This window comes from Hippopotamus amphibius, chromosome 9 (genome assembly GCF_030028045.1).
Source record: "Hippopotamus amphibius kiboko isolate mHipAmp2 chromosome 9, mHipAmp2.hap2, whole genome shotgun sequence".
Classification (NCBI taxonomy): Eukaryota; Metazoa; Chordata; class Mammalia; order Artiodactyla; family Hippopotamidae; genus Hippopotamus; species Hippopotamus amphibius.
This window is the reverse complement of record NC_080194.1, coordinates 74,037,821-74,063,922: the sequence shown is the minus strand read 5'-3', so window position 1 is coordinate 74,063,922 and position 26,102 is coordinate 74,037,821. Positions and strand designations below refer to the sequence as shown.

The window sequence follows — 26,102 nt, the reverse complement described above, 5'->3', positions numbered from 1 at the left end:
TTTAAAGCCACTAAGCTTTGGGATACCTTTAAGTAGTAATAGATAACTGATTATAAACTATCTAACCCTCACAGCACAAGCATAAGTGTAGTTTTATAGTTGAGGAAATAACCCAGATTACATAATCTGCCAAAGTCACAACATTATTAAGTGTCCTAAGAACTGGATGGAGCTATTAAAAGTCCAGCTCTGTGTCTCCTTCTCTGTCATCCTGCCATCATGAACCTGATCAGTTCTTTCTGTCAAGGACAGAGGCACCTCTTAGAGCCCTGGATATAAGATAAACTCTGTTATCTTTTTTTACAGCCTGAATGGGTAACGTGTCCTGATTTGACACAACTACCAGGTTTGTCCACAACAGGGAAATGCGCTGCTATCAGTAAGATCCAGCGCTCCACAAATATACCCCCATTCTGTTTTCTGAAACTCAAATAACACTAACTTATCCCAACATAAAATAATTCAATGACATCTCTGAAATATTATTCATTCATCTACATTTTAGCCGGCAATAATCAGGCAAACACTAACAATTTATATTGGGGCTATACAGCATATAACATTTAAAAAGTTAGATAAATCTTACATTTAATAATTTCACAGTTAAAATGGCTTTTTTTTATTCCCCCAAGTAGTAAACCATATACCAAAGGAAAAAGAAAGAACTTATCTTCAATAGTGAAAGTGATAAATATTTTTGAAGAGAATTTACCACAAGAATCTGTTTTGCCCCCACCAAAAACAATATACCTGAACTTTAAACAAAATTCACATTTTATTTAGGTTGAAATAAACTATACAAAATTGATTTTCTTCACCAAAAATAACAGCAATATTTTCTGTATTATCCCTAGATAAACCACAAACCACTGATTTTTGTAGGTTTTCTAGGTTTTGCTTGTAAATCAAGATGAGGCAGTAGATACAGTCATGGAAGAAGACAGAAGAAAACAGACAGATCAGTTGTCAGTATCCATGGCCTCTGATCCTGTCTTGACCATGAAACAGATGTGTTCAACATACACTGATACCTGCCAAAAAGCTTATGAAGATGTAGGCTCAATAAAGGAATGTAAACAGTAACAACCAGATGTGGAACAACAATGGCAGGCTCTTCCATTCAAATTTTAACTTGTTCCTTTAACTTCATTTGATAAAGACAAAATCTACACTGAAACCCTTGTTTGGAGAGCTTACACATTTCTCTTTAATTTTCTTAACTGTCCCTTACAGATTTTTAACAGCATACTTAAAACTCCTACTATTCAAAGGTCAGTCATGAGCTTCACTGTAACATTTTATAAAATGTATTCCTTCCTCCCATACCTCCTTGAAAGTATTTCTTCAAAGAACTGATAACTCAATACCCGATAATTAGATCCACAGTAATAAATGTTATGTCTAAAATGACTTAACTAAAACAGTTCCAAAGTGCCATTAGCAGAGATCACACAGAAGTGTAACATGGTACTTTTAATGCTATCTGCTGGAAGAACAGTAAGGTCTCCAAAGCATGGGAGTTCAAATGGGCCATTTAAACAGGCAGATTATCAATGACTAAGGTACTCAATGAGAGGCCTACAGGTCAAGATATTCAGTGATTAAGTGGCCTACATACACCTTACAACTTTTCCGTAAGTTATTTTCAAATTTCTTATAGAGTTTTTTCAAATATCAAATATAAGAGAAAGCCTATTTTAAAAGTCTCTTAGATATTTTCAATGGTTTCTGAATTATCTGTAGGAAGCTCTGACTTACTTGTATAGAGTTTGATATATGTATCCACCATTAAATCCAAATCATGTTTTATATCAAAATTTATGTTAAGCAAAGCCAAGTTACTTGACCTTTGGTCTGTCAAAGTGTTCCTCAGGTATGCTTTGAGACGCTTTCGCCCATTTTCATAGCGTTCATTCTCAACCTTCATCACAGGAAGAATACATAGGACCTTCAGTAATGCATAAACATTAGGAAAAAACTTGATGTCTGGCAGATGAAGGGCTTCATAAATAGTGGATGGGAGTTCTATATCTTTCCCTCTGTGTTTCCACTTGATTCTCCAACAATGTAGCTCAGCAGAGAGTGTGTCAGGATTAGGTAAGTCACTTTTGTACATGTCAGCATGGTGCTCCTCTGATGTGTTAAATTTGAGCTGTCCCATGACAGAGGGTACCAGAGATAAGCATTTAAGAGCTCTGAGGTGCTGTTCTGAGAATATATCTTTCAGTTCCTGAATAATGTGCTCCACTGTTGGAACACTTAGAGTTTCTTTATAGTAACTCTCAGAGGTTAGCTGAGATTCCAAGTTACTGTGTTGAGCTCTGCGAAATTTCCCTGGGAGTTTCATCTGAATATCAAGTTTGGTTGCCAAATTTGTGGCTTCCTCAAACCAAAATTCATGATAAACTTCGATATTTTCCATCACTTCATTTAGTGAATGCAGCACTGCAGTCAAGCTACTTGCTGCAAAGAATACATCAGAAGTTTGCCCCTGAAGATTTTTCCCAAAGGCTCTTGTAAAAGACAGAACATTTTTAAGAACAACAATGGTAACGATGAAATCAAAATCTGTTACCGCACTACAGAGTACAAATGCTCGGCCAGCTATACAATTATTCCATCTAACATTTGTATCACTATTTATACCATCTAAACATAAAACAAGTGCTTGTAGGAGGTCCACTAAGATTTCAAAAGCATCATGCCTGCCTGTCCACTGAGAATGGCAAATTTCCTTCAGCTCTTTGCCCCTTTCTTCATTGTTCTGAAAGAGGGCAGAAATAACATTGTCAAGCTCTAAAAGCAGTTGTGGTGATCGATGGAAAAAAGAACAAACTTCCTCAATTGTTCCTAATGCAACAGATACTCCCATAACAGGCACTGATTTTGCCAGCCACATATTTAAGGCACAGGAAGAACAGAGTGTGTAGATAGCTTGGGGATATTTCTCTAAAAGTCTAGAAGCAACAACTTTCATTTTGGAAGAAAATCCACTGGACACAATGTAAGCCTGGCCACGACAGTACTCCATGTTTAATCCCCACTTCTCAGTTATCGTAGTGTGAAATTTCACAGCCAAAATTTCTGCATCCGCTTCATAAGGCAGGAAGCCCACAAATTCCTCTCTTAGGTTATGAGCTTCATCCACAAACCTCACCAGCACAGGAAGGTGCTCTTCCCCTGCTATGTCCACCACATCGTCAGTGATGATGGAAAAGAAGTGAGAGTCTCTCACTTCCCTGAGGGTTTCTTCCCGAATGCAGCTCTCACAGATCTCTAGCATCTGTTTCTGCTGTGTTTTTGAACAGAACAATGTGTTAACTGCTGTTGTCTCAAAACGCTTTCTCAGAACCTCTTCACCAGAATTGATCCGGCACTCCAGCAGAGCTTGAAAATTATCAGGAGTAAAGAGACCTTCTGGGATTTCATCAGCTTCATGTCCATCCAGAGGTATGTTCTGTTTTCCCATAAGAATCAAAATTTCAAATAAAGATTTTAAGTATTCTTTGTTTTCCTTCTCTTCAAGAGTTAAAGGTAAAATGTCTTCATCCTGCTCTTCACCCCCTTCTTCTGCACTGGGGTTCTGAGCATTGCTGTTGTTTATTTCCTTATGTTTTGGTTCCTGTTCAGAAGTTTCATCAACTGGAAAACAAAGAATTAACTTTATAAACAGGCTCATAAGGAATCACACAAACAAAAACATTGTATTTTTGATTGATTAAATATTTAAAATCCACAAATTCATTCATTCAGCACCCAGGGGGCACCTACTGGACCACAGACTAGGATACACAGATTAAAATAAGACACTCACACTCTAGTGGAGGAGACAAACACTGTGAACAGATATATTTTAATCCTATATGTCAATGCTATTATGAGAGCAACGACTTCTTATAAACTTAATAAGGCACATCACATATACAGAGTAGTAACAGACAGTCCATGCCCGCACAAAATGGAAGGGGAAGAGAACTACTATTTACTGAGGCACTGTGTTGGCATTTTATATGTAGCACACTGCTCCCTCTACAGGTGTGTGGTATCAACCCCATTTTACAACTGAAGACAGTAAATGATTGCCCAAGATCACTGATGGAGGCAAAATTCAAATCCAAGCTTGTCTGACTCCAAGGTCCACGCTGACACTGTTTCTATCAAACCATTAAGCTACGCTTTTATATGGGAGATGAGACAATACAATATAAAGTATATTCATTCAATTTCTAGGGCTATATTAGAATATCAGAAATCTTAGCCTAATCTCTTCATATTTCGATGGGAAAACTAAGGCCCTGAGGTTAAGTGTCCTGACCACAGTCACACACACAATCCTGCAAGTCCTGGTCCCTGTGGTTCCTTCAGGTTCATTTTTTAACCATAATGGGTTATTAGAAGCTCCAACAACAAAATTAGTTCCCCAAATCTGGCACCCTGTTTTAAGGCACTGCACAAAATATCTTTCCCTCCTTTCTTTGCCTGAGTCCATGTCTCCTCATCTATAAAGGGGGAAAATAATAGTACTTACCTCAGGGTTACTGTGAAAATTACATGAATTAATGTAAGTAAAGCACGGACTTCCCAGGTGGCGCAGTGGTTAAGAATCTGCCTACCAATGCAAGGGACATGGGTTCGAGCCCTGGGCTGGGAAGATTCCACATGCTTCGGAGCAACTAAGTCCGTGTGCCACAACTACTGAGCCTGTGCTCTAGAGCCCATGAGCCACAACTACTGAGCCTATGTGCCATAACTACTGAAGCCTGTGCACCCAGAGCCCGTGCTTCACAAGAGAAGCCACCTCAGTGAGAAGCCTGCACACTGCAAGGATGAGTAACCCCCGCTTGCTGCAACTAGAGAAAGCCCACGCACAGCAACGGAGACCCAATGCAGCCAATAAATAAATAAATAAATGAATTTAAAAATATATATATAAGTAAAGCACTTAGAATAATGACTTGGCACACAGTAAGCATTCAATAAAAAATTATGTTAATAATAATAATAGCGGTAGTAGGAGGAGACAGGAAAGGAAAATAGTGACAACTGACAAGAATAAAAAAAACCTTCTAGTCCTCATTCTTTGGTGACACAGCTCAGGCATCAGTACCTGGAGAACAGCTATTGTGACTTCTACTCTCTATAAGGCCAAGTGTCTCAACAGCATTTATTCCTTAAATATTTACCAAGAACTTAGTATGCACCACATGTTGGGTGAACAGAGATGCTGCTCCTTTCCTTCCCTACACTGGGACACTACCTATATGACTGCCACCCCTACCACACTGGGAGCACCTAGTGCAGAGAGAAAAGGCCAAGTGCATGGCATAATGGCACTCAATAAAGACAAACTGAACTAAGGCTTTACCTCTCAGATAATTCCAGACCACAGGACAATGCCTACCACACTCTTACATCATTCTCACAGTAGGTTTTTGGACATAAAACATATTTATTTGTCCTTACCAGGTCAAGGCCTTTTAAAAAGGCATTCAGAAGTTGAGTCATTAACACTATCACTTACTTTTTTTCTGTTTCAGTGTCCTGATTTCATCTTCACTCTAAATGACAAGAAAAAAAGAACAAAGTATCTTTGAGAAAACTGAACTCCAAGTATATCATCACAGACTCACAAGTAAAAAGCATATTATGAATCAAATTTAATTTTTTTTTTCTGGTATGCAGGATCTTAGTTCCTCAACCAGGGATTGAACCCGTGCCCCCTGAAGTGGAAGTGCAGGGTCTTAACCACTGACCACCAGGGAAGTCCTAAATTTAATTCCTTCAAGAGAATAAATTCTTCATAAAGAATATATTCTTCAAACAGATGACAGGAAAACCAGAACAATAATTTGCTAATGACTCCAAATTTATAATAAAATACTAGAGGGTAAAGAATGCATCATTTAACTTACTTTATACATAAATTTTCATAATTTGGGGTTTCAGGTGTGTACTGGCTAATATTGATAAAAGGCATGAAAGTATATGATGGCATTTGAGGTCAAATCCAAGGGGCCATAAATCATACCCCTCGCCCAATCTAACTTCTGGGGTTGCCATGTAAAAGAGGGAGTTGTTGGATCCCAGAACCTAACACAAAAGGTATGAGAAATCTCTGGGAAGCAGGAAGTAATACTGCCAACATGAAAGAGAAATGGATACATACAGCACAGATAGCCAAGTGGCATACACACGGTTAGACTGAGGAGGAACTTTCCAATTACATCCTTTTCTCTCCCTCTAACCCACTACAATTCTTAGATCACAACCCATCCCATTACTATTGTGGGGCATGAAAGCAGCAGTACCAATGACAGTTGGAGACAGCAGGGTACCTGCTGGGTAGCATGGGACATGATATTGATAACAAGAAACGTCAGCGTGCTAGCCAATCTGGAAGATTCCCTGCTTATCCTACAGGCTGTAGAGTTACAAGGATGGCAGACCTGGAAGAGTGTGCCTGCTGTAAGATAACTGAGGTTCCTGAGCTCCTCACCCCAGTTCATATTACTAAGAAGAAAGCTGATGTGGAGGACTGTTGGGTAGTGTCAGCATTCATCTATGAGGAGTCCCAGAAAAAAACAAAGGGGAAGAAATGCATGAAGAAATAAAAATTGAGGATTTTTCAGAACTTTAAGATGTACGTCTGGATAAGAAAAAAACATCACATCTAGATATAGCTTAGTGAAATTTGAAATATCAAATATAAAGAAAAAATACTAAAGGCTTTGAAGGAGAAAAACATAATCACCTAAAAAGGAACAAGAATCAGGCTGGCATCAGACTTCAACAGCAATAATGGATACAAAAAAACTAGAAAGACTATCACATAGACTATACATACCCTCTGTGCATCACTTAACATTTGGAGGGGAAAGAAAGTTTTAAAAAATAAATCCACGTATGGAAACTAAAAACAAAAATAATCTTATGTTAAAGAAATAGGAGAAATTACAAAACACTCATAGCTGAACAATTAAAGCACTACATGTCTAAAATTGTAGGATACAGCTTTGAATACACATAAGAGTTAAACATCCAAGAAGCTAAAAAAGAGCCAAAAAGTAAATCCTTCAAATCAAGAAGAAACCAATAAAACAGCTCACAAGTACAGCAATCAGTGATAAAACTCATTACTATTTCTTTGAACAGACTATTAAGAGTAATTTTAGGAGCAGAGGAAGGCAAGCATCCTAAAATCCTAGATGAAGTTCATAAACTTTTGGAAACATAAAAAACAATTCACATGGAGGAATAAAGGTCTACAAATAGCTAAGACAATTTCGAAAAAGAAGAGTTAAGAAATCACCCTATTTGAATACAAGATACACTATAAAGCAATGGTAATTTTAAAAAGTGTGGTACACTTGTAAACAAACAAATCTTCCAATGGAACATAACAGAGTTTCCAGAAAGAGCCTTGCATGTATATCTAAACTTGATATATGACAGAGGTGGCATCTTATACCATGTTGGGAAAACCTGATCTCTATAAAGAGAAAAATAAAATTAGATCTCTACTGGACACCATATATACAAGTTCAAATGGATCAAAGATCTAAATATGAAAGGTAAACATACAAGAAAATGAGGAAAATTGGAAAAATGTTATCTTAATAAAGCACAGAGCAGGTAGATTGAAATGACATATTCAGTACACTAGCATGGATACAAAAGGCGGGAGTGGGGTGGGGGGTGGGATGGGAATGGTAACAATGGAAGAAGGAAAAAAATAAACAAATAAGGGGCTCCCTGGTGGCAATGATGACACAAAGCCGTGGTCTGAGGAGTCTGAGTAATTTAATTTTGTTCATTTGAGGTTCACAAAAAACAGGTAGGTTTCAAGGATATCAAAGGTTTATAAAAACATGCACATAGATTTAAAAGCTTTTTGTAAACCCTGTCAGTACTTAATAACGATAGAATTCTTACTCCCAGTAAAACTATCCATGTCTTAACTTTTACATTTTCCCTTTCTTTATCCCTTTGTGCCAAATTTTGGAAAATGTACCTCAGTCCCACTTTCCTTACTACAAAAGAAGAGCTGCTTTTTTCTTCCTTCTTCCCTGGACGAGAATGAGTTAGGAGCCTATAATTAACAGCATACTTTGGCTCAAGTCAACGAGTATCAACTGGCTAAATTTGAGGAAGATTTTCCAGTGTAAATGCTCAAACAAACTAATGTCTCATGTCTACGCTACTTCAATAATAACCATGGCATTAATTTCCCATAATGCTACCTGTAAAGTAGAGAGTAACGTGGTTCAATTTTAACATGAATGCATCTACACTTGATTTCATAATATTATAGAGGATAGGAAAGCTGGAAGCACACTGACATACCAATTCTTTTATTCGTTTTCTGTGTCTACTATGCGGATTATTCAAATGGCTGGTAAGATCAAATATTGTTGGTATTGCATTATCTCGAAGAACTGTCCTATAAGGGCTCTGAAAGAGAAAAATGTATTAATTCAGAGACGGTCCTTAAGAACGTATTACACATAAATAAAATTCTATTGTTAATGATTTCCCCAGTACTCCTTCAACTCCAATTCTAAAGTGTGGAGACCTGTAGAATTGATGATGCCAGTCCAGATCAGCTTATTATTTCTAACTCTTTTTGCCATTTTCCCTTCTGGCAATCTTACTATTATAAATGAAAGAACTGAATTGATGTTAGGCATAAAAAATAAAATGTATTTGCATTTTACATATATTTTCCTAATTCAATCTCCCAGCTACTTTTCTGTTCTTCCATAAGGGCACAAAACACAGCAGGCACAAAAGTTTTTCAAATAATCTATCCTCTTGTATGTTTTATAATAATTCTTCCCTCCTTTACCTGCTGTTCACTCCACTTTTGCTACTATTACTGAGGAGCATCAAGGCACCCTGAAATAATATTGGATGAGGACCCAGGAGACCTAGGGGCTAGTCCAAATTACCAGTGACTTACTCTGAGACCCTGGCCAAATACTTTCCCTTTCTTGACTCAGTTTCCTCTTCTGAATAAAACTCAGGTATTGAATTAGATCAATATTTCCCAAAATGAAGCAATTAACATACTAATGATCATAATGCTTGCCACTTCAGTTACACAACCATCTATACTTTTTCATAATCCACTCACTTTTTTAGTTCACATTATTTTTTTTTTTAATTTTATTTTTTTGGGGGTACACCAAGTTCAATCATCTGTTTTTATACACATATCCCCATAGTTCACATTATTTTAATCAATAAAAACTATAAAACAATGATTTGATAAGCTAGCTATATTTTTAACACACATTACAGAACTTCTAAAATAAAAATTGATTCATGTGCCACCTGAAATCACTCATATACATAATCACATTTTTGCAAACAATGAACTACGTATTTCTAAATTCCCTTCTAATTCTAATGTTATCATTGTAGGATGACCATTATCTATCCTAATTCCTGTTAACCTAATCCAACCTGGCTAGAAGCTGGATGCATACTTAGATGGTGATAGTCTTCCACAGCCAGACCAGAGGAGGTCAGGCAGGGACAAGAAGTTTATTAAGAGGTAGAGTAACAGATGAATAACTGCTACTACATTCCCCTAGCTAGTCCAAAGAAACAGTGCCTTTAATTTCTTCTCAAAGTTGCGCTGCTAAAAACAAAGCACACTTCAGTTTAAAAAGCTTTTATGGAAGCAGTGATTGTTTCAAAGGTGACTAATAAAAGCATATTCAAAGTATATGCCAAACAAAAATAACAATTCTTATTTTTTTGCCCAAGGAAAGAAGGTTAGGAAAATATGATGGAAAAATATATAATTAAAGGGAACACACTAGCTTAGGTTTTATCTAAAGATCTGTTCAACACATTTGGGAAGAATTTCTATTTAGAGTCAATATTTTCTAGTTCAATCCCAAGCCTCATAGAAAACCCAAAGAAGAAAATCTATTTCTTAATGATGTTCAGCTTCTAGTGTTGGGTCAATTATCCTGAGTCTACTAGGGAGTTTGACTCAGGGATTGATTTGGGACACAATCATGAAAAGGAACAAAAACTATAATATACCCCAAGCATCTCATCTTTTCTACTTAGCAAACATCTCAAAAAGCAAACATATCCACATACAGTCAACTCCTGATATCTTACCAACTAAATAGAGGAGGGATAAAACATTGTAAAGAACTTTAAAAATTCAAGTAAAATTAATTTGCTATAAAGCAAAGATATCATAGACCAGAAAACCATATATGAATGAAAAACATGCAATTTTTATATCTATTTATAAGTATGCATGCCAAAAAGGGCTATATTCACTTCACATGCATGATAATTTTTATTTGGTATCAAGATTTAACCTTTAACTGCTGAATTAAGATCTGAGCATAAAGTAATGATCTTATTCTTGCATCAAAGATAATACCTGGCTTTGGCTGCACTAGCCACAAATGTTTACTGATGAGATCTTAAATGCCAAACTAATGAAGTCAAAACTCATAAAACATTTGGGGATAAATATTAGACAATCCAGCTTTTAATAGTAATATCTTCTTCTACATGTGTAGAAAGAAAATGTCTCACATTTGTATTAACTGATTCAAGATTAAAGAATTATGTGGAAATTTAAAAAGCGAAAATAGTTCTGTTCTATGCTCTGACTAAACAAGAATATGAGTGAACTATATTTTATACTTCCCACATTACTCTTGTTGGAATTAACAAAGAGACCATATTTATTAATAAAATAAAAATGTAAAAATGCATATGGCTTGTTATTTAAAATAATTTGGGATATTTTTACTTAATGTCAAGAACATAAGGTTTGCCTTTTAAACATATGAAATCTCTTATTTTGATCATTATTACCCTCTTAACAAAGCAAGGCAAAAATATCCCTCAAATATTTGTGATTAAACTGTTGAACCGGAATTGGCTCACCTCCCAATGACTTCACAAGTATCTGCTTCAATTAATTTTGAGAAATAAAATAACCCAATCATTCTTTAGTTTTCTGATGCCTCTGCAAAATGTATCTGAAAAAAATATCAAAATAAATTGCTGCATAACAATAAATAGTGTACCTTCAAATCAAGTTTATGTCTATCCCAATAACTGAGATGATACATTTTTTAATACCTAAACAAGAATATACGATTCGTTTAACAAAACTGTCTTCCTAACTAGTTTTAAGTGTTTCAAGTCTGCTTCATTTCAATCAAATCTGTCCTATCGGTGCCTTTTATGAATCACAGCAATAACAGAATCACAGAGGATTAAAAATCTTAGACCTCAAGAATTATCTGGTCTAATCTCTTCATTAGAAATTGGGGCTCAGAGAGGGCAAGTGACTTGGCCAAATTCACAGTTAACAGCAGTTAAGCTGAGAGATTCAGGTCTTGATATGAAACTGCAAATTGTTGATGGAAATGTTTTTTCACATTAATTGCATGATTTTCTTCCTGTTGTATCCAGCACATAAAAATTAAGGGTTGGTTCTAACAGTACATAAAAAAATTTGAAACAAAGAGCTGTATTCCTTGATGAAGATTTCACTGATGAAAAAGTTCTAGAGAAGCTGCTCCAAAGAAAAATGCAAACTTTAAATACACACATTTATAGTCACCTAAAATTTTCTGAAGGCTACAAAAGAAGCTTTAAAATGGCTACAATGGGCCATCAGAAACAGAAGGTTTAAAAAAAAAACCAAAAAACATAGGTTTTTAAGAACCAAACAGATTGTATTAAGCTCCAAATTTGTCTTCATGTTTAAAAAAAAAGTGGCAGGGCGTAAGGATACTCTTGAATATTAGTATATAAAGATGTACATTTCCAACCAAATAGTGAGTGAGAGAAAACAAAACAAAACAAAAACAAGCCCTCCAGTTACTTACAGTTCTACAGATCATAGAAGTCTCAAAGTGTTTGGCACATAATCGATAATGTTTATTTAGTTGATCAGGTGTTTTATCTTCTAGGTCTGCTCTCCTACAATTCTCCACCCACTTCTGGCATCTATAAAAGTAAAACCAAAATACAATTATGGAATATGGGCTCAACATTTAAATTTTCAGCATTCAGTTTTAAGTTAAATATCTATTATGGACAATGGATTCCTGCTCCTCTATATCCAAAGAACATAACATAATTTGGAGTTGATTAATAACAAAATGAGAGCTGGAAGAAACCTCAGAATTCATTTAGTACATTCAATTACAGACAAGGTTAAGAAGTAACTCACTCAGAGTCATGTACAAAATCAGCAGCAAAACTGGAACTTAAACCTGAATCTTTTAACTCCCAAGACATCCTAGCATCAGAGAGGACTCAATCATCAGCAGTACAAGCAAAAAACTGCACAAACATGAGGCCAATGGCTTAACATTCCCCTCAGGATTTCAACTTAAGCATATGAAAACATATTGTAGTTGTAGAAAATCGGTAAGTAGATGTTCTATAAATAGAGTTTATTATGGAAGTATGATGGCTGTATTCATTTGCTCTATTATAAACCTGATTATCTACAATGATATGTACAAACTAGACTGCAAGTTAAATGAATGTGGGGCTTGTGTCTGCACAATCTAGTACACAGATAGTGAACGAGACAAAGTCCATGTCCTCTTGGTGCTTAAATATCTGCAAAAAAAAATTATCATCACCATCATCACCATCATGCTTACTAAGCACTTATTAAGAGCCAGACACTGTTCTAACTTGTTTTCAAAGGGGATAGAAATGTTCCATGTACCTAAAAGTGCAAAAATAAGCTCTACTGGTAGAAATTTCAGGAAAACAAAATTTAATATAAGTTGTTTAAACAAAAAAACAAAACAAAGGGAGTACTATTATTATCCCCCCTCGTGCAGATGAAGAAATAAAGGCACGGAAATGTTAAATAATTTGCTAAACGTTACAACTAGATCTTTCCTTCATTCTTCAAGCTTCTAAGAATAAAAGTCTGCCATAAATATACACTGTCACAAATTTGGAAACATATTCATTTTATAATTACATCATAGTATTTTTTCTTATGTCTTAACATTACAATTCACCCCTAAACACACACACTCTGACACTTAATTCCCTCTACTCTCAATATGTAAAAGCATGGTAAAATGTTGATTATCTAACCTAAACTAAAACCACACCTAAATTGTACAGCATCTCACTTGACCAAGAAGTAATACCATACACAGTAATGACGCCTAAGATGTCCATATTTTAATCATATTTTTATAAAGCTGTACAATATGATTATAAATATTTCATGTTTCAACATCTAAATTATTTGGTATAAAATGACTTGCCATATTGATAGAGTTAAGTTTGTTTTTTAATTCTTAAATCTCTGGAGACCTTCCACACAGAACACTGCTGTCTGTATTATTTCTGAACTAAGCTGAAATAGCTTTCTGATAAAAAGAACACTCAGATTCAATCAAGAATAGGTTAAGCAGAGAGCCCAATTAACTACACCTACGTGTTCCATATCAAATACCTAGAAATAAACCTAGTGAAAGATGTGTAAGACCTCTAATAGAAAAAAAAGTTCCAATAACAAATAAATGGAGGGACATACAAGTTCATGGATTGGTACACTGAATCCTAAAGATGTCAATTCTCCTCAAAATGATTTATTGAGTTAATACAATCACAAGTTCTCTTGTGCATGTCTCTGTGTGTGTGTGTGTGTGTGTGTGTGTGTGTGAGAGAGAGAGAGAGAGAGAGAGAGAGAGAGAGAGAGAAAGAGAAAGAGAAAGAAATGACAAAGATCATTCTAAAACTTTTTACATAGAAATTCAAAGGACCAAGCATAGTTGAGACAATCTTGGGGAAAAAAAAGTTGAAAGACTTATACTACCAGATATTAAGACTTATTACAAAGCTTATTAAGATAGTGTGGTATTGGCACAAGGAACAAAATGGAGAGCTGTGGATGCTTAAGACGAAGGTAGCATTGCACAGCAGTGAAGTCAAATTTTTTCAATAGTGCTGAATTGGATATCCATATGAAAAAAATGAATCTTGACCTGTATTTTTACATCATATGCCAAAAAAATAAATTCCAAATGAACTATAGATCTAAATATGAAAGGTAAAACAAAGTTTCTAAAATATAACACGGGAGACTATCTTCATTACCTTGGCACAAAGATCTCTTAAAAAGGCAACAGAAAACAAAATCTAGAGGAAAAGATGAATAATTAGGCTACTTTAAAGTTAATAACTTTCTTCACTAAAAGAAGTCACTTAAGAGTGAAATGGCAACCCACAAAATGGAAGAAGGTATCTGCAATACAACAATGAATTCATATGCAAAATACATACGATGAACTCCTACAAATAAGTCAGATAACCCTATATAAAAATGGGCAAGAGGGGGCTTCCCTGGTGGCTCAGTGGTTAAGAATCCGCCTGCCGACGCAGGGGACAAGAGATCGATCCCTGGGCCGGGAAGATCCCACACGTCTCGGGAGCAACTAAGCCCGTGCGCCACAACTCCTACGAGCCACAACTACTGAGACCACGAACCGCAACTACTGAAGCCCGCTTGCCTAGAGCCCGTCTCCGCAACAAGAGAAACCGCACACTGCAATGAGAAACCAGCACACCACAACGAAGAGTAGCTCCCACTTGCCACAACTAGAGAAAGCCCAGGCACAGCAACGAAGACCTGATGCAGCCAAAAAATAAATTATAAAATAAATATTAAAAAAAATGGGCAAGAGACTTGAACAGGCAATTAACAATAAAAAGATGGCCAGGGCTTCCCTGGTGGCGCAGTGGTTAAGAATCCGCCTGCAAATGCAGGGGACACAGGTTCGATCCCTGCTCAGGAAGATCCCACATGCCACGGAGCAACTAAGCCCGTGTGCCACAACTAACGAGCCTGCGCTTTAGAGCCCATGAGCCACAACTATCGAGCCTGTATGCTGCAACTACTGAAGCTCGAGTGCCTACAGCCCGTGCTCTGCAATGAGAAAAGCCATAGCAATTAGGAGCCTGTGCACCACAATGAAGAGTAGCCCCTGCTCGATGCAACTAGAGAAAGCCCGTGTACAGTAACAAAGACCCAACACAGCCAACAAATAAATTAATTAATTAAAAAAAAAGATGGCCAATACACATGAAAAAAAATGCTCAGTAAAAAAATAAACTTTTTTTAAAAAGCTCAATCTCATTAGTCACTAGGAAAACGCTAATTAAAACTGTAACTATTATTACATACCCAATATAAAAGAAATAATACCAGATGTTGATGAGAAGGTGAAACAACTCTGCCCATCAAGGGTAGAAAGGATAAACTGTGGTATACTATTATATACAGACTACTATTTAGCAATGGGAATGAATGAGCTCGATAGATCCCACAAACAAAATGTTGAGCAAAATAAGCCAGGAGTACATACAATGTGATTCCTTTCATATTAAGTTCAAGAGGAGGCAAAACTCACCTACGGTGGTTGTGCAGAAAAGAGTTAACACAGCAGGCCTGAGACTGCTGTCCTCAGAAAGGCTTGTTTGTAAGACTGGTCTTTTGGCTGATTTCTGGGAACTTGTCTGGTAAATAGTACCCTACACTGACTAAAACCTTTTCTAAATGATAAGGTGACTTGTGGTGCCTAGACTGTTTGCACAAACAGTATGACTTTTAATGAACACCTGCCTTTCTTCTGGGAGTCTGGAACGTTAGCATATGCTAAGCAGAGAGCATCTAAATGACCAAACCTCAACAGAAACTTTGGGCACTGGGTCTCTAATGGGCTTCTCTGGGCAGAAACATGGCACACGTTGCATTTTCATTGCTGGGGAAAAGGGGGCTCTGAGTGACCCGTCATGGGAGGGAGAGAGCATAAGGAAGCCTACACAGAGATCCTTCCATATTCCACCTGTGTCTTTTCCCTCTCTTATGACCCAGATGTGTGTTCTTACTACATTGCTGTAATAAATCTTAGCTGTGAGTACAACTATATACTGAGTTCCATGAGTCCTGGTGAATCTCTGCATATGGGGGTGGTTTGGAGACCCCCCAAAACAGTAATGATAGTGAAAATAGTGGATACATTTGGGGAGAGTTAATGACTAGGAGTGGGCACAAAGAAGTCTTCTGAGATGCTGGTAATGTTCTATATCTTGAACATGACCTTTATTCATTTTGTAAAAATTAATCAAGTTCGGTGGCTAAGTGGTTAAGACTCCGAGCTCCCAATGCATGCCACAACTAGGGGGCTAGTGAGCCACAACTAAGGAGCCTGACTGCTGCAACTAAAGAAGCCCACATGCTCCAACTAAGGAGCTTGTGAGCCACAACTAAGGAGTCCTTGAACCACAACTAAGGAGTCCTTGAACCACAACTAAGGAGGCTGCCTGCCACAACTAAGGAGCCCAGGAGCCACACAACTAAGGAGCCTGCCTACCACAACTAAACACAGCACAACTAAATAAATAAATATTTTTAAAAATCATCAAGTTCTAGACTACCATTTTTGCACTTTTCCCCATGTATGTCATAAACCAATAAAACAGCTTCCCATCACTCTTCCCCTTCTCCTCAACAACCAACTAATCTAATGTGTGTGAAATCAGGGACTTCCCTGGTGGTCCAATGGCTGAGACTTCGTCTTCCAATGCAGGGGGTGTGGTCTGATCCCTGGTCAGGGAGCTGGGATCCCACATGCCTTATGGCCAAAAGACCAAGGCCTAGAACAGAAGCAATACTGTAACAAATTCAATAAAGACTTTTAAAAAAATGGTCCACATTAAAAAAATAAAGTCTTAAAAAAAATAATGTGCGTAAAGTCAAACAGTGGCTACCACGGGAGAGAGTAGGATAATAACTGAAAGGGCCACGGGGAAAGGAAATTTGGGATGTTAGTAACATTCTTTTTTTTAAACCTAGGTAAAAGTTTCATGGACATGTTAATCTGAAAATCTAACAAGCCATTCACTTATGATTTGTGATCTTCTGTATTTACATCAATAAGTTATAAAAATTACATATAACCACAAGTCTTTTTTACATACATACATTTGTGTATGTGTTAAAGTGTATATACACACTTATACAGTTATCTCTTTTTTTTTAACCAGTGTCCTCCCTGTCCTAGCTCTCCCTGTCATTGTTCTGTGCCTCGTACTCCAGATTCTGTAACCTTTTTTTTTCCCTGGCAAAGTAGCATGACTTCTCAAATCCATCTACTTCCAAACTAGTCTTGCCTTTCTCTAACCCCTTCACCAAGTGGAAAATGCTTTAAAAAGCCAATTCGAGAATATCTTTCCCTGTTTAAGATCTTTTAGTGACTTCCCATTACTCTTAGGATAAAGTACCAACCCCTCACCCCTCACATGTCTTATAACATTCTGTACAATCTAGACCTTGTCAACCTTTCCCTATTCATATTACATCCACCCTTGCACTCTTTGCCCCCTCACATGCCTTACTTCAGTTTCATGAATGCACTGTGATCCCTTTTATCCTAGAGCTGTTCCTCATGCTGCTTATTCAACCTAGAATCCCCTTCTTGTTGCCATTTTTCACTTCCTTTGCACAGGAAAACCTATACAAAGATCAGCCTTCAGATCTTAGCTCAAATACTTATTGAGGAAAACTTCTCAGATTTGAAAAATGTACACGCACACACACACACACGCATGCACCCAGGTAGGTAAGACTCCTCTACCTCTCTGTATAGTAGTCTCCCCCTTATCCGTGGGGGATATATTCCAAGACCCTCAGTGGATGCCTGAAACCACGTATAGTTTGAACCCTATATATACTATGTTTTTCCAATACTAACAGGTGGGTACTATATACAGTATGGATAGGTTGGACAAAGGGATGATTCAAATTCTGGGCAGGACAGAGCAGGATGGTGCAAGATTTCATCATCGCTACCCAAAACAGCTACATGCTGTGAATTTCATCCTGCCAAATCCAACAGTCACTTTCTATTCTCAACTTAATCACTCTTTCAGTACTAGTCAACCATCACTGACCACTCCTTTTTCAAGTTTTGTTTGTAATTTTTTTCCTTCAATGGTCTCCAACTAATGCAGGATTTCCAAAACATATTCTAAGGAACACTAGTCAAAGAATTGTTCCAATAAAAAAATAATAATAAATATAAAAAAAGAGAAGGTTTCATGATCAAGTTTGGATAATAGTACATACTTTATCTTCCATTTGGGGTTTTAAATATTCCTGGAGGACTCTGAATAAGTTAGCTAACCTCTCTGTGCCTGCTTTGCTCATCTGAAAGTTTTCCCAGTGAATTTAAGGTTCTTGCCTCGTTACAAAAGAATTCAGAGATGAAGTGATAGGTAAGAAGTGGATTTATTTAGAGAAAAACACACTCCACAGACAGAGTGTGGGCCATGTCAGAAGGCAAGAGAGCCCCGAAACACAGCATGGTTAGCTTTTATGCACTGGGTAATTTCATAGGCTAATGAGTGGGAGGATTATTCCAACTATTTTGGGGGAAGGGGTGGGGATTTCTAGGAATTGGGCCACTGCCCACTTTTTGGCCTTTTATGGTTGATCTCAGAACTGTCATGGCACTGGTGGGTGTGTCATTTAGCTAATGCATTACACGAGGCTCAAGGTCTACTGGAAGTTTAATCTTCCACCACCTTAGACCTAGTTGGTTCTAACCAGTTTTTGTCTTGTCCTATGGCTATGTCATTCTTTTAAAGGTTGTGCCCTGTCCCCTTCCCTCCTGTTTCAAGAGCAGGGACTATCTCAAAATTTATTGCAAGGGTTAATTGAAGCAGTGTACATAAAACACACAGAATAGTGCCTGACAAACAGAATATGAAATATTCTCTAAGTATTATTATTATTACAACTCACAGCATTGTTTGGAGGATTAAATGAGATCATATGAAAGTATTTAAGGATTGTATCTTACAGAAGTGATCCTCAAACTTCATAGCCTCAGGACCCCTTTACCTCTTAAATTATTGAGTATCTAAAGAACTTTTGTTTATGAGCATTTTATCTAACAATATTTATCATCATACAAACTAAAACTTAGAAATTAGAAAAATACTTATTAATTCATTAAAAATAGCAATCCCATTACATATTAACATAGATAACATTTTAATGAAATAACCATATTTTCCAAAACAAAAAACATTTTAAAAAATGGCACTGTTCACCATCTTTGCAAATGTCATTAACGTCTAACAACAGAAGATAAGCTAGATTCTCATATCGGCTCTTGCATTTAATCTGTTGCCATATGTTGTTTTGGTTGAAGTATATGAAGAAAATGACTTCTCAATGATATGCAGTTTAAAAGGTTATTACAATATTCCTCTGTTTCCTACCTAATTGTGAATATTCTTTCATAGGACACCAAAACTCCACAAACGGTGGTTTCTTAAAGATTAGCTGCAATGAGGAATCTGAAACCAGACCAATGAGCCTTTTCACGCTGTTTCATTAAAATCCATTAGTCTCTGGGGCGGGGAGGGCGGGGGGGACTCGAGGGGGGGGTAGTCAAAGGAGGGAGGGAATATGGGGATATGTGTATAAAAACAGATGATTGAACCTGGTGTACCCCCCCCAAAAAAAAAAAAATCCATTAGTCTAACTTGCACTTTGAATAGAACTTTTATCCATGCTTGTCTTTGTAAAAGCACGAATTTATCAGTTTGAAAAATATTAGTTCAGTGAGTTAGGCAGACCATCTGAATGGTAACATTTCATTAAACAATGTATTTTTTAAAAGTCACATTTATCAATATCACCACTGATCTCATCAGAAAAGTCTAAATATTAGAGAACTGTCAAGCTCAAAGTGATGAATATAAATTTTCCAAAATTTTAATTTCTGCTTGAATGCTTGGTTGTCAGTTGTTTTCCTTGAAGTGGCAGGCTTATTTTGTTCATTTCCAAGAAAATATCTACCAAACACGTGCATCTGAACAATCACACTTCGAAAATTTTGTAAAACACAACATATAACTTATCTGAGCAGTGATATCATAATGTTACGTAGCCCCTGAAAAACTCCACTGTACACTCCTGAGAGAATGAGCAGGAAAAAGGCAAACAATGTCAGTGTTATTATGAAGTAGTTTTTACCTTGTAGACTCCTTGAAAGGGTCTTGGGGACTCTTATGAGTGCCTGGAAAACCAGTTTTACATTTTACATATTAGAGTACATCAACTCTCAATTAACTTTGATTAAGTTACCAAAGAACCTTGGAAGACCTCACTACCTCTGGGATTAGCTAGTACTAAATGCCTGAGGAGGAAGAAGAGCACCTCAACTGCCCAACCTACTCTAATAGTAAGAGCAATTCATTAGCTCTGTTTGTACCTTCACCTGGTCTGGGGATGAGTTCCACTGTGAATTGCCCCCAGGTTCCTGCCAAGCTTTGGCATTAGTCAAGCCATCCTGGGGTAATCATGACAGGCATTTTTTAAAAAACTTTAATTTTAGGTAATCTATCTCCCCGCCACTGCCCTAAGGTGAGTTGATTCTATTTTATATATATATTTTTAAAGTACATTAATGCCACTTTTTCTAAACCAATATGAGGTATTAGGGTATGAAATTCCATAGTGCCCTTTATTAATTACACTCTTGAATTTTAAGTTACTTCTGAATAGCTGTTTCTAAAAGTGTGCAAGAAATTATAAATATGATTAATGGGAAATGTACTATTTAATAGCATTAAATATATTTATCTTTATTGTTAGTTAACAATGTGAGTTAACTTTTGAATAATAGATAAGCGGACAATGTCACCTTTTATCAATCCTTCCTACAACTCATTTACAGAAAAAAAAAATTAGTTATAACCACTAACCCTAAAAATACTGTTACTAATTCAATAACAACTCTGGAAACTACCGTACTTCTTTATTATAATTAACTCTGGGCATAGTGAAAAAAATTGTCAAATACAGTAGAATTTGAAATCCTATAGTACTGACCTTTGGTTCAGATAAAAAGTCAAGACCTTTAATACATTATGTTAAGTGAAATTAGCCAGACATGAAAGGACTATTATTGTATGATTCCACTCATGCTCATACAATATGAGTATGATTATAAAGTACCTAAAACAGACAAATTCATGGAGACTGAGTGGACTGGGATATGAGCAGTTACTGCTTAATGGTTAGAGGTTTTGCTCAGGGTAATGAAAAAGCTGTGGAAATAGATAGCGGTAATGATTGTAGAACATAGTGAATGTAACTAATGTAACTGGATTATACACTCAAAAATGATTTTTAGGAGACAGTTCAAGATGGCGGAGTAGAAGGACATGTGCTCACTCCCTCTTGCAAGAGCACCGGAATCACAACTAACTGCAGAACAATCATCGACAGGAAGACACTGGAACTCACCAAAAAAGATACCGCACATCCAGAAACAAAGGAAAAGCTGTAATGAGACATTTTCAAATAAAAAATTTATTAAAAAAATGGTTTTAAAAAAATGGTTAAAATGGCAAATTTTATGTTATACTGCAGCCATTTTATATAAGGGACTTGAGCATCCATGGATTTTGGGATCCGCAGGGGGGTCCTGGAACCAGTCCCCTGCAGATACCAAGAGATGACTGTATATTTTTTTCAAAAAAATTAAAAATTAATAATGTAATATACCAAAAGACATTGAATTACATACTTTAAATGGGTTAATTGTATGGTATGTGAATATCTCAATGAAGATTTAAAAAAAAAAGTTAAAAAAAGTTCATAATTTGATCTTGAAATACTCAAAAGCTCTTACATAAAAAAGGGCACAAGGGGGGCTTCCTAGGTGGCGCAGTGGTTAAGAATCTGCCTGCCAATGCAGAGGACACAGGTTCAATCCCTGCTCCAGGAAGATCCCACATGCCGCGGAGCAACTAAGTCCGTGCGCAAAAGAAAAAAAAAAAAAAGGGCACAAGGGACTTCCCTGGTGGTCCAGTGGTTAAGATTCCACACTTCCACTGTAGGCGGCATGGGTTCCATCTCTAGTCAGGGAACTAGATCCTGCATGCCACATGGCAAGGCTAAAAATAAAAAATAAAATAACAAGGCCAACAATTTAAAAATAAAATAAATAAAACAATTTAAAAAAATAAAATAAAATAGTGCACAGCTTTGTTCGTTGTCACTATGAGAACAAAACTAGGACCTCCAAAGCATAAATTATAGGGAGGCACATTTCCACTCCATCCAGGGAAGAAATAATAGCCCATGCTGTCCGGAATCCTCAAGTATCCCCTCATAAAGCTGACAAACTGGCACAGGAGGTGTTTTAGCAAAGGCCTACCTGTCAGAAATGTGCAGGGCCCCTAAAGGGTCCATAAATAATTTGATACGAAATTGCATCTATATCGTTTCTCAGCAGTCCTTACATTAGATTCTCAAAGGAGACAGAGACCCAAACGAGGTTTAAGAGCCACTACTCTTGAGGGAATTTCAGCACTTCAAGGAATAGTGCACTAGATCTAAAAACTGCTTCCAAATCTGAGACTGTAAGCCTCCACAAGCCATACTCCTTGACTAAGTAGTATAATGAAAAATGTATTCACTACCTATGAACATGAACAACCTGTGGTCCAGAAGTGACTATGGTGCCCTCATTATGCAAGCGAAATATACTCCCAATTTGGCTTCATGCAGTGAGGCCCAGTCAGATTAAGATGCTCCTCTTCCCTGCTCCCACAGAACCCAACAGCTATTCCTCACTCTCCTGAGCTGGTTCTCCCTACATCTCCCTGAGCTTTAAACACTAGGAACACCCCAGGACTCAATTCTCAGACCTATTCTGATTTATTTACACAGTTCCATGGTTTTAAATACCCGCTATAAACTGAGAACACCCGTATTTACAATCTCCATTCTGGAAGTCTCTAAATTCCAGACTTGTGTATCTTTTTATGGTTTTAGCTCTTAAACATTTAGGTCATTGATCTAAATATGGGCCATTTTGAGTTCATTTATGGATATGGTATGAAGAAAGACATCTATTCTTGAATGTCTATCAGGCCTCTCAAACTTCACATCCTAAACCAAACTTTTAATATTCCTCCACCAAACCTGCTCCTCCCAGTCTTCCATAGCTCAATAAAGGCTCTGGTTAAAAATCTTAGAGTCATTCTTCATATAGATAGCTAACAGGCACATGAAAAGATGCTCAACATGGCTAATTATTAGAGAAGTGAAATTAAAACTACAATAAGGTACCACCTCACATGGGTCAGAATGGCCATCATTAAAAAGTCTACAAACAATAAATGCTAGAGAGGGTGTGGAGAAAAGGGAACCCTCCTACATTGTTGGTGGGAATGTAAGCTGGTGCAGCCACTATGAACAGCATGGAGGTTCCTGAAAAAACTAAAAACCGAATTATTGTATGAGCCAGCGATCCCACTCCTGGGCATATATCCGGACAAAACAATAATTCAAAAAGATAATGCACCACTATGTTCATAGCAGCATCATTTACAACAGCCAAGACATGGAAACAATCTAAATGTCCATCGACAGACGAATGGATAAAGAAAATGTGCTACATATCTACAATGGAATACTACTCAGCCATAAAAAAGAATTTAATAATGCCACTTTCAGCAACATGGATGGACTCAGAGATTACCATACTAAGTAAGTCAGAAACAAAAAGACAAATACCATATATCACTTATATGTGGAACCCAAAATATGACATAAATGAACCTAAGAAACAGACTTACAGACATAGAGAACACACCTGTGGTTGCCAATGGATTAAGGAGGGATAGATTGAGAGTTTGGGGTTAGCAGATAAAAATTATTATATATAGAATGGATAAACAAGTTCCTCCTGTGTAGCACAGGTTTCCTGTGACAAAATATAATGGAAAAAATTTTTTTAAAGAATGTGTGTATATATAACTGAATCACTTTGCTGTACATCAGAAATAACGCAACACTGGAAATCAAATATACTTCAATTTTTTAAAAAACGCAAAAAAAAAATCTTAGAGGCACTCGACTTCAGTTTTTCTCTTACAACCTACATCTACACCATTAACAAATCCTGTTGGCTTCAACTTCCAAACATACCTCAAATGCAACTACTTACCACCTTCTCCTCTATTAACCTGGATTACTGCAATTGCCTTTAACGGTCTTTCTGCTCTCACCTTTGCCTCCCTACAAACTATTTAACAAGCAGCCAATGGCCCTGTTTAAAGTATAGATCTCTCTCTTTCAAACCCTTCAATGACTTCCTATTTTACTCACTATAAATGCCATAGTGCTTTCCACCGCCTACAATGGCTTACACAATTTGCCCCTACCACATACACGCGCGTGCACACACACGCACACTTTTCTGGTCTAATCTTTTCCTCTCTCTCTTTCCTTAAACCAGCTTTAGCAGTCCATGGACTTCTGGTTGTACCTCTAACAAGCATGCACTGCCTTTGCATTTACTGTTTCCACAGACTGAAATGCTCTTCCCCTAGATACCTCCACGGCTGACCCCTTTACGTACTTCCGGTCAAATACATATTCTTAGTAAGGCCTCTCTCATAAAGCTATTTAAAATAGCAATTGTGCCTCCCCTGCTACTCCTATTCCCCTACCCTACCCTCCCGTCAAACATTTGCTTTTTCTCTATAGTATCTATCACCCTCTGACACACTGTACAGTTACTTATTTCCCTCCACTAGAACGTAAACTCCATGAGAGCAGGGACTTCGATTTATTAATCCGTACCCTCCCAGTGCTCAGAACAATGCCTAGTACATAGTAGGCCTTCGATAAATATTCGTAGAACTAATAACAGCATGCCATATTATAATCACCTGTTTATACATCTGCCTCCTTAATGCACTGTAAGCTTTCTGCAGGCTGCAACGCTGTCTCCTTAACTCTGAATTTCCGGCACCTCTAACGTTAGTGCCCTGGCACCCACTAGTACTGATCTGAAATGAATGAATCAACAAGAGATACCAAGGAAAAATCCTCAGCCTTTCAAACGCAGTCCCTACTCTATCACTCTCTAAATACAACTCAGAGCGTGTGGGTTACCTCAAGGAAGAGGTTTCAATACCAACTCCCATGCCCTCTCGCGTACCCCGCCCCCACCCCACCCCCCGTTATCCCCACATAAACTGAGATAATGAGTAACGGTCAGAGCCAGAATCTGAACCATGAACAAGTCTGAAGAAGGGAGTAGTTGCGACCTGACTGGAGATCAAAGGTGACCGGACTCCAAAAAGAAACACTGTCCGGGGGGCAGAAGGGGCCCGGCGACCACAACCATAGAATCCAAGTCCCTCTTTTGACAGCTGGGGAAACTAAAGCTCAGAAGAGAAAGCAACTTGTCCGAGGTCACAGCAAGCTAATGAGGGCGAGAACCCACCTTATCCGGCCCGCGTCGCCCCAGTTGCCTATTTCGGGTGGTGCCCCCGCGGACACACGTGCTCCGAGGCCCCCGAGCGCCCGCTCGCCCACGGCTCGAGGCCCGCTCCCCACCTCGGAGCCGGGCTGGGGCAGACAACTGTGCCCCCCCCCCCCACGCCCCTCTTAGTCCCGGCGCCTGCCCAGGGCCGGAGGTTGGCAGCGCACAACGCTGAGGAGGGCCCGGGCTGCCAGCTCCGCGCCCGCCGCTCACCTGGCAGGATCCCGCGGGAACCTGAAGAAGGCCAGGTCCGACTGCGTGCTCTTCCGCGTGCAATTGGGGGCCGCGCAGAAGTTCGGCATCGTTGTCTGCCCGCCGGCCGGCCCAGCCCTCCCCTCCCCGCCTCCTCAGGGCAGCCCGCCCGCCCGTCGGGGCCGGGGAGGGGAGCCGGGCCGGCCGGCCGGCCGGCTCGTGAAGGCCGGCGCGCCGGGGGGAGGGGCGGGCGGGCGAGAAGCCGCGAGGGGCAGGAGGGGCGCCGCGGTCCGAGGCCGGGCTGGGGACGCAGCTCCACAGTGCTGTGAGCGGCCGGGAGGATTTACCGCCGCCGCCGCCGCTGGTGCACCTCCCGCCCGCCCGGGACGCTGCCGCCTCCTTCCCACAATGCACCCTGGCGCCCGGGGGTGCCCTCTCTTCCCTCAGCCTTCCTCCCCCGCCCCCTCCTTTCCGCCGACTTCTCCGCAGGCGGGCACGCGCAAGGAAGCCCGCCTG

At 38.4% G+C, this 26,102-nt stretch overlaps 1 protein-coding gene across 1 annotated transcript; it reads right to left on the bottom strand.

The window, feature by feature from the left end:
* Positions 1–756: 756 nt before the first annotated feature.
* Positions 757–26,039, bottom strand: THAP12 (THAP domain containing 12). The gene is made up of 5 exons (XM_057695476.1): positions 25,608–26,039; positions 11,880–12,000; positions 8,344–8,451; positions 5,522–5,558; positions 757–3,642 (listed from the first exon to the last, which is right to left on the bottom strand). Exons 1-5 carry the CDS (start codon positions 25,694–25,696, stop codon positions 1,709–1,711), a joined length of 2,289 nt encoding a protein of 762 aa, XP_057551459.1. The 5' UTR covers positions 25,697–26,039; the 3' UTR covers positions 757–1,708.
* Positions 26,040–26,102: the final 63 nt, after the last annotated feature.